This window comes from Anastrepha obliqua, chromosome 5 (genome assembly GCF_027943255.1).
Source record: "Anastrepha obliqua isolate idAnaObli1 chromosome 5, idAnaObli1_1.0, whole genome shotgun sequence".
Taxonomy (NCBI): domain Eukaryota; kingdom Metazoa; phylum Arthropoda; class Insecta; order Diptera; family Tephritidae; genus Anastrepha; species Anastrepha obliqua.
In genome coordinates this window covers 88841975-88851727 of record NC_072896.1, presented here as the reverse complement: position 1 = coordinate 88851727, position 9753 = coordinate 88841975, and the positions used below count along the sequence as shown (strand labels likewise).

The window sequence follows — 9753 nt, the reverse complement described above, 5'->3', positions numbered from 1 at the left end:
ATAATAAAAAGGAATAAAATAAAATAAAACAAAAGAAAAAATAAAAATAAAAAGTAAAATAAAAACATAAAAAATGAAAAATTAATGAAAAACTAAAAAAAGAAGAACCAAAAATAAAATAAAGTGAAAAAAGAAAATAGTGAAAATAAAAAATGTTTACTAAATTGAATAAAAAAATGAAGAAGAAAAAATGAAGTAAAAAAATTTGATTAAAATTAAAATAAATTGAATACAATTTTAAAGAATTAAACAAATTCCAATAATGAAAAAAGTAATATAATAATAAATCAATTAAAAGCGAAATAAATAAATAAAAATATAATTAAACTAATTTGAATGAATTAAATAAAATTAAATAATATAAATAAATAAAATTTTACAAAATTAAATAAAATCCAATAAAAGAAAAAAATTCTGAAATGAAATAAATTAAAACGAAACTTAATTGAATAAAACTTTAGAAAATTAGCTAAATTCCAATAAAAACAACAAAATAAGAATAAAAAATTAAAATAAGGAACAGAAAAATTAATAAAGAATATAAAAATAAAGCGAAATAAAAAAATAAAAAGCAAAAAAATTGATAATAAAATAAGTAAAATAAAATAAACTTAAATAAATAAAATACAGTTTTATAAAATGAGCAAAATTCCAATAAAAGAAGGAAAAAAAGAATAAAATAAATACAATAACAAAAAAATGAAAAATTAATAAAATAAAAAAAATAAATAAAACAAACTAAAATTACAATAAAAGTAAAATAAACTTAAATATTATGTAATAACAATAAAAAATTTGAATAATATAAAATAAAATAGAGCAAAAGAAAATAAATAAAACAAACTAAAATTACAATAAAAGTAAAATAAACTTAAATATTATGTAATAATAATAAAAAATTTGAATAATATAAAATAAAATAGAGCAAAAGATATAATAATTAAAAAAATCCATAAAGCAAAAATTCAAAATAAAATACAATTTATAAATTTACAGCTGTGGACATCTAAATAAAACCAATATGAAATTGTATGTTCGTTCAAAATTTAAACTAACTCATAATTCCGCAAAATGTAGAGCAAAAAACTATGCTCTATTCAGTTGCTCTTTTTTTTTCTAAAGTGAATTTGAAATTAAAAAAAAAATTGAAATTATGATTTTTTTTTTTTAATTATGAACTTTTTTCATAAATTTAAAAATTTTTAGTTAACCGTTTTTTTTATAATTTTTTAGTTAACCATTTTTTTTTTTTTAGTGTTTAATTAACCAATTCATATTGGTGTCCCATTAAAAGTATACGCACCCTGTAAGTCGTGCAGAGCACAGAAGCCAACGAGTGCCATTAAAAGAGGCTTACTTGTTATTTTGCAGCTCGAGTCGTGAAAAAGAGTCTGTCAGTGCTGGACGGAGTTGAAAATTTCTACCTTCAACTTAAAAAATAATTTGAAAAATGAAAGCCGCCATTTTGCTGTTTTCTTTAAGCTACATAGGGATACTTCAAATCCAAGCTGACGCACAAGAAAACGGTAAAGGAAACTAAATTTTACTAATAAAAAAGGAATTCGAAATATGAATAATACGCAAAGAATTTAAAATTTATAAAAATGTGTTTAAATGGGAAAACATAAGTAAACACTTAATGCATAGTTTACTTAAAAAGATGTGAGATATGAAGAAGTGGTAATTTGGTGAAGTGTTTTTGTGTTTTAAGTAAAATATTTATATTTTTTAAACTGAAAGCGAATGAGTGCTGTAATTTAAGTAAAGAAAAAAAATTGGGTTTTCTTTGAAACTTAACTTATATCGTCCAGTGCATATATATTTTAACCCTTCTATGCCCAATGTTGCCTATTGATAAAGCACTGTTCTTTTGTGCAAAAAAACCTGTGTTTTTTGAAAATTCGTGTCTGTTTTATTCTCCTTATTTTCGGAGTTATTTTATGCCGCAGAGTTTTTCGGGTAGTGCAATTTAATTGATTGTGCGCCTTAGCTTTGTTATAAATGTAAATAAAAAAATCTGTGATTTGTATAAATTTAGACAAAAAAATATGGAGCGCCATAAGTAGAGTCGAATTTTCAAAGCTTGCACACAGCAGCGGCCTCAGTTGTCTAGCGTAAGTGCATTAGCCTGCCATCCCAGAGGTTGTAGGTTCGAATCCCACGGGAAGCACTATCCACGCACTTTTCAAATTTACCGACTTTCCTTCTTTCTAATAATTTTCCATTCTAAAAACATTTTCAAACATTCACTTCTCAAACCCAAACTTATCCTTTCCATCCTCACTCGCGCACAATAGTCAGTGCATTATTTGCATTGTGCCTGGTAAAATAAGCAAAAACAAAGAAAAACACGCAGTTACACAATGCATTAGTGGCGCCAGCAAGAGGAAGCGGGCAATTGCGTAATAGCGCAGACACACCAAATTTAGCGAAGTCCTCAACCATCTGTGCGATCTTTCTGGCAGAAAATGTGAAACATAGATGGGGCTCCAAGTAGTAAGAAGGCGATGTTCCTAAGCAATGACAGGTGGGCATTCCCACTATTTAGGACTGGCAGCGGCAGGCTAATCACCTACCCAGTCAGAAATCAAAATAGATTAACGAAATCAACGTAAAACTGAGTCTTGTCGAGGCTCTATGCTCCCGAGAGGAGTGAACAAGGAAAACAAATGCAGCATGCCCCAGAAGTCTGCTGCTGTTATCAAAGCAAAGGGTCCGTCTACTAAATACCACTAATTTCTTTTATTTGTACTGCTTTAATAATAAACGATCACTAATTCCGTTTTCAAAACGAAAAATTCAATAATTAATGGGGTGAGTAATACTTTTGGCCAATACTGTATACTGTATGAATTTGTATGTACAAGAAATATCATCTAAAAACATGGAAACTACCAAGAATTGATATTACTAAAGTCATCAAATTCGAAAAGAAGTTCAGAATTGAACTGAATAATAGTTAAACTGGAGTAGACTGCATTTGAAAGGAAACTCCAGAAGTCATAGGAGCTGGAATTTACGGTTCCAGAACCAAACGTTCTGTGTAGATGGGTAGTTTTCCAAGCATCTTTCAAGCGGAGATGTATGGCAGCTGTCCAGAAATTTCCGGAATGAGCAAATTGAATTCTGAGCGACAGTCAGGCGGCACTCAAGGCTCTATCGTCCTGTCAAGTCCTCGCTGGTCCTTGAGTGTATCGAGAAACTTAATCTAATATACTAGGAATGCACAACGTGGCTAATTTGTGTCCCAGGACATAGGCGTATAACTGGGAACGAAATAGTGGTCGCATTTGCGAGAGAGGCTGCGGTCTCGCCTTTAATGGGACCACACACCATCAAGGAGCAATTTAGGGAGTGAAGAGCTAGGGCTAAGGCAGGTTTGCTGGGGGGGGTTACGCCAGGCGAAATCCTTATTGGGAGGGTGCAACCAAAAGAGGTTTTAAATACTCATAACCCTCCCCAAAGATCAATTGAGAATGCTGACGGGCATTCAGTCACAGGCCACTGCAGGCTACGTAGTCATCTGCACATGATCAGGATTTGGTCTACGAACTCTTGTCGTTCCTGCGACCAATCCCAGGAGACTCGAACGCACTTTCTTCTGGAATGCAGAGCTATAGCGCGGATAAGGTTGAGACATCTTGACCAAATGCAGTCAGACGAAAGGCATATATGCTCAATCCAGCACAGGTTTATCCTGAGTTTAATAAGGAAACTGGGTCTGGAAGAGGGACTGTGATGAGTAGAGGGCACAAAAGACCATAAGGTTGAAGTGCAAACCTCATGAAGTATCCATTTATCTATTTACATTTTGAGTATTTATGAGCTTTGAAATATAAGATGTAACCATTATTAAGCAACTCTTCCAGATTACGCCGAGCTCTGCGCACAATGCAATGGATCCACTCTACCAAAGTGTGAGAGCACTGACAATGCGAGGCTGGTCAAGCAAATCGATTGCAACCAAACAGGATGTATTATAGCGATGAGTAAGTGAGAAATATGATGTTTGATAACAAACTTTTTTGAAAAAAATTTTTTTTTATATTAATTTTAACATTTCGTCTTCACTCGCAATTTTTGATAGCCACCAACCCCGAAACCGAGTACGTATGTTTGATGGATGTCAAAAGCCAAGAGGCTGTAATATCGGAACCAAAAGGCGAAAGGGCACAATTTACCACCCTACCAGTGCCATTAGCGCTACAAATGGTTACCACTACCGCAAACGCTGATCCTCAAATGATTCCTGATGCAGCAGAAGATATTGAAATGGAAGCAAAAGTGGTGGATGGTGCAGGACAGCACACGGAGGAGAAGGAATCTGTAAAAGTAGCGAGTGAAGAAGATGGAAATAAGCAGGAACAAAAACAGGAACAGGAACAAAATGTCGACAAGCCAGAAAATTCTGCAGAAAAAGTGGCTGAATCGAAGCCGATTGAAAAAGAGGTGGAAGAAAAACCAGCTGTTGGTGCAGACAATGCGCCGCAGCCTGTGGCCTCCAGTGCGGAAATGGGGGCTGAATCAGAGTTAGCAGCGGCCGAACAGGTACCTGCAAGTACACCGAGTTCTCCAGATTATCCTGCTGATGCACCAGCCATGAATTCGGATAACACAAATGAAGAGCAAGAGATAAATGAGCCAGCAAAAGGTGGCAATAATGTCACGCCAACTGTGGTGCAGAATGTAAGCGAAAATGGCGATGATAGCCAGGAAACACTGACGTCGAATAAAGATAAAGAAGTGGTAAATCATGCAGACCAAGCTGCTCCGTCTGGGGCGGAGCACAGTGAGACCACCACGAAAGCGAATGAGATTGAGGCGGCAGTGCATGTCGCTGATGCTGGACTGCAGGGCGCTGCCAGTGCAGGTACCAATGAGGCTGGAAACGTCGTTGAGCCAGTTGTTATTGCAATGACTGTGGCACCTGCTGCGGCGGCTGCCAACCAATTCTTGACCTGCTACTCGTGTACCAGCACCACTGATAGACTCTGCGTAGCGGGGCCGGTTACGGCGATTAATTGCCAAGCAATGGAGAATAAGATAAACGGTTGCTACACCCTTTACAAAGGTAGGTAAATGATTTATTTTTCTTAGTAGTTAAGTTTTGCACTGAAAATAAGAAGAAGAAGGAGGCTTCGCAGCTCAAATTAGGCCTTGTATTCCAGTAATACTTCGCTAACTTTTCTTGCACCAAATACCCATAACATCCCTATGTTAGGTTAGGTAGTGGCTGGCTGATCTGTACTTATAAAAAGATTTTACTTTGACCTCTAGGATCATTTGTGTTATATAGTAAAGCTATGAATTTGGAGTCGAAGATAATATTTTATGAGTCAAACCACGTCAAGTGGGCCCCGAATTTTCCATCAAATTCCCGATTTTAAAATCAAATGCATTTTTGGATAGAGAATTTGTCACACAATAATTGCTGTGAATAGTTTGTTTTTATTTCGCTTTTTGTTTATGTTATTAACAATTGAATTTTTTTGCATGATATTCTTGTAAAATCAATATCTCAGAAACTACAATTGATAATTTGATGAAATTTATTTCGGTTACCGGAAAATGTTTACTCTACCGATTTAACGTTCAAAGACTGTATATTTGTTGAAACAATAATTTTTAACAATAATTTTTATGAAAAATCGCAATTTTTTTGCGTTCTTCATGCTCTAAATGGACAATATTACAGTCAGATTAAGCGCACAATGCTCACCTTTAATAATCTGTAAAAAAAACTTTGTTCATCCAATCCGTTCTGAAGATATCGAATTTTTTGTCAGTCAAGGCACTACGCACGAAAACGAACTTTCATCAACACGGCTTTGCAGAGTCGTACAGTCGCCGCAACTTCTAGTGTCAGTGTGCTGTGATTCCTAGTATGTTGTCTATGCTTTGAGGTTAGAAAAAAAATATTATGTATTGTTATGAAAATGGTTCGACCTGATGAGTGTTGCAATCCGTTGGGGAAAAAAGGTCATAATTGCGTACGTCAAATCAAAAAAAAATCATGTCGTATGAAGATATATAGAGATGGAATTGTTACTGAAAGTGCAGCGTATATACATACGTCCAAGTCCACAGTGGGTATAATCTTGATATTTATGTACATATATTGTGCATTGAATAGTTATTATTTAGGCAAATAAAGTCAATTAGTTCTCAAAATTTGGGACAGAAAATTTTGATTAATTTTTTCTAGTGCTGACCAAGGAGCAGAAAACGATGAGTCTGAAGTTTCTTCTGATGCAGAAGAATGTTCGGATAGTGAAGCTAATTTTGAAAACCAGGAAATTCAGAATGACCTAAAATTAGAAAAGGTGAACAATATTTTACAAGAACTTGCTGAACCGCCAATAAAAAAACGACGTTTTTCAAAATTAAGTGATATGAATGTCAAAGAGATAATAGGAGAAATCATCAACGAAAAAAAAAATACAGCGAGAGTAAATATTCCAGAAGGAAAAAAAATTGAATTCAGCATTTGTGGAGAATATAAAGTCTGCTTTACGTGAGAAAAAAAATACAAATGAAAAATTCAAATTTTAACAACGGTACCAGATGAGGCAACATCGAAGCAAATGCGTGAAACATTTAGTATTTCGAAAAGGATGGCATCAAAAGCCAAACAATTGAAAAAGAAAAGGGGGTTTGGATCTGTGCCTGATAAGAAGCGCGGAAAACGTATTCCGAACTCAACTATTGAAAAAGTTAAAGCTTTCTATTTATAAGACTATTGCAGCAGAATGAAAGATTGTGTAACTGTAAATGAGAATGGAAAGAAATTGAAACCAGAGAAGAGATTGTTACTTTACAATTTGGTGGATTTACATGAACACTTTAAAATAGAGTATCCTGACATTCAGATTGGTTTGACAAAAAATTCGATATCTTCAGAACGGATTGGATGAACAAAGTTTTTTTTTACAGATTATTAAAGGTGAGCATTGTGCGCTTAATCTGACTGTAATATTTTCCATTTAGAGCATGAAGAACGCAAAAACAATTGCGATTTTTCATAAAAATTATTGTTAAAAATTATTGTTTCAACAAATATACAGTCTTTGAACGTTAAATCGGTAGAGTAAACATTTTCCGGTAACCGAAATAAATTTCATCAAATTATCAATTGTAGTTTCTGAGATATTGATTTTACAAGAATATCATGCAAAAAAATTCAATTGTTAATAACATAACCAAAAAGTGAAATAAAAAAAAAAAAAATATTCACAGTAATTATTATGTGACAAATTCTCTATCCAAAAATGCATTTGATTTTAAAATCGGGAATTTGATGGAAAATTCGGGGCCCACTTGACGTGGTTTGACTCTTATGTAATTCTTAATGCACGTTTTCGCGAGATTTAAAGAGCCGTTCAGCCTTTTTTTCAGCAATATCCTTGAAGGGTGAAAAATATGTTGATCCTAGCCACATTTATATTATAACATTCGCTTCATTGCTGTGTTACACGCGTCGCTCTGGACTAATCCCATTTTGGCTGCGTGATGTGGATTGAGACAGTGTCCCGTCAGTACTCCAACCAATATTTTGCTGTCTTTTCCAGAGAGTCATAAGATAAAGTTTGAAGTTTATCTATTCCTAGTCTTTAGCATCATTTTTGCAGTTTTGTAGAGGTTGAGTATTCCCATATAGACAGGGTTTCCAGCGCGAGTTCGCCATTCTGTTCAGTTTTCTGAAAGGAATTGAATGAGGAACTCGCTTTTGGTGAGGCAAGCAGCTCCTTTTCCGCGGCTGTGTTTACTGCCCCCACACTGCTAACGCTTTCGAGATCTGAGTCTGATTCGACTGTGGTACCTCTTGAGGCTGACCATTTACCTACCTGCAACCACCGCAGAGGAGGGGAATCACCTTTCCTCACCGTACCCCCTGGTGGTAGCATTCACAACTCGCGCCGACGTTTGGACCACTACTTTTCTCTTTCTTCTTCGACGCCATGTTGGTTTTTTTTGTTCAACGTCTCCTCCCATAGCGTTTTATGCCTACCCACCAGTCACCTCTTGACCATGACTGCAACATGTTTGTGCATATCTTCGCCCACCACAAATGTGCTGTATCCTGTAAACAGCCTTTGGTAGGCCTATTACCGCCTTGCTCCTTGCATCCTCGCTCCATTTCCAATATAAAATTTTCGAAAATTCGATTATTAAAAGTGAGGTAGAGGTTGGAAGAGAAAGTATGCCCATTGCGCTAGTGGCACCCTCGCGGAGGGTTCTGTCAGAGGATTTCTGCCACCCATAACATCCTACAAACTGCGCAAATTATCGACGGATTAATCTTATTAACGTCGTGTACAAGGTCTTTTCGAGCGTTATTATGTGAGGGACTGAAGTCAGTCGTCTAAGAACTGATTGGACCTTGTAAGTGCGATTTGCCACGATATGCCAAATCCTGGAGAAAAACCACGAACGACAAATTGATACACACCACGTTTTCGTCGATTTCAAAGGTGCTTTCGATAGCAAAAACAGGAACGGCCTCTATGCCGCTATGTCTGACTTTGGTATCAACGCAAAACTATCTATCTATGAAAGGACATTTACGAGCCGTTAGTGATATATTATGTCAGCCTAGAAAAATCATTGGCCTTCTTCGGATGCGCTGTCTTGGCCATGTCTCGGATATGAACGAAAGTACTCCGGTACGGCAGTCTTTCGAACCCACTGGTGGACGACGAGGAGTAGGAAGACCTAATCTACGTTAGGGAGATCAAGTGAGACATCACCTGGCAGCACTCGGTGTCACTAATTGGCGCCAGCAAGCAGCGAACCGAGCTATAAGGTGCAATATTTTAGATTCGGCCATAACCGACATACAGTTGTAGTCCAATCAAAGTATGTAAGTTGTCTGGCCAAGGTTCGATCTTCTATGCAAAACAAAGCCTTCATTCTGTCTCAGTAGACAGACCTATTCGGGGCATAGAAAAAAGTAGTAGATCGGGACTGGTTAGGTAATCAGTTTGTGAACTTAAAGTCCATTCTGAAAATGACCAAATAAAAGCGTAGAATGCTTGCAGGCCCAATTCAAGTAGCTCGTCGAAACCCCCTTTTACTTCCGCAGTCACCAGGTACTTAACGCAATATGACTGTTAGCGGGGTAATTAGCATTGTAAATGGAATTTTTTTGCACACAATTATAATAAATAATGAGCGCATGTAAATGTATAATAGAAAAAAAAAATTATATTTAAAATATAAATAAAATTTGCACTAAAATAAAGTACAATTTCACCCAAGTTTTCTCCATATTTTTATTTTTTTACAGCCGATACAAATATTACCACACGCGGCTGTATCTCCGAACTTACCGATGAAGGCCTCAAATACTGCGAGTTGAATCCGAAACAATGTATCCTGTGCTATGAGAAGGGTTGCAACAATCTCTTAGCGCCATCGGATGCTGCCCGTAGTAATTCACAGCTGAGCTTCTGGGTGGGCGTTGGTGGATTTATGTGTTTCACATTTCTACTCTAAAATCGCAAATTTGCGTGCGTGGTACACTTTAGGAAACATGAAATATATATTGTCCTATAAATATGTATACCCACATGACATATACAGTTATTAAGAAGAATGTCGTCTATCACTTTTTAGATGCTAGAATTTCCAATATAGACAAAAATAATATATTTTTTCTTTTATTGATACTGAAGTTTTGATATACTTCATTTTATTTTTATGATTAGCGGTACAAATCACGACGTATTCAAATAGTTATAGTTTAAAAAAATG

At 35.6% G+C, this 9753-nt stretch overlaps 1 protein-coding gene across 1 annotated transcript; it reads left to right on the top strand.

Annotated features, from left to right (window-relative positions):
* The first annotated feature begins 1377 nt into the window (after positions 1 to 1377).
* On the top strand, positions 1378 to 9648 carry LOC129248177 (FK506-binding protein 5). Its single transcript, XM_054887638.1, has 4 exons — positions 1378 to 1526; positions 3870 to 3989; positions 4088 to 5071; positions 9287 to 9648. The coding sequence occupies exons 1-4, from the start codon at positions 1451 to 1453 to the stop codon at positions 9493 to 9495; spliced, it is 1389 nt and encodes a 462-aa protein (XP_054743613.1). The 5' UTR covers positions 1378 to 1450; the 3' UTR covers positions 9496 to 9648.
* Positions 9649 to 9753: the final 105 nt, after the last annotated feature.

What these genes read in the sequence shown, in the direction of transcription:
- LOC129248177 (XM_054887638.1), top strand. Translation starts at nt 1,451, where the DNA reads ATGAAAGCCGCCATTTTGCTGTTTTCTTTAAGCTACATAGGGATACTT. An exon ending in AGCTGACGCACAAGAAAACG is followed by an intron (nt 1,527 to 3,869) that starts GTAAAGGAAACT and finishes CAACTCTTCCAG; the next exon opens with ATTACGCCGAGCTCTGCGCA. An exon ending in AGGATGTATTATAGCGATGA is followed by an intron (nt 3,990 to 4,087) that starts GTAAGTGAGAAA and finishes AATTTTTGATAG; the next exon opens with CCACCAACCCCGAAACCGAG.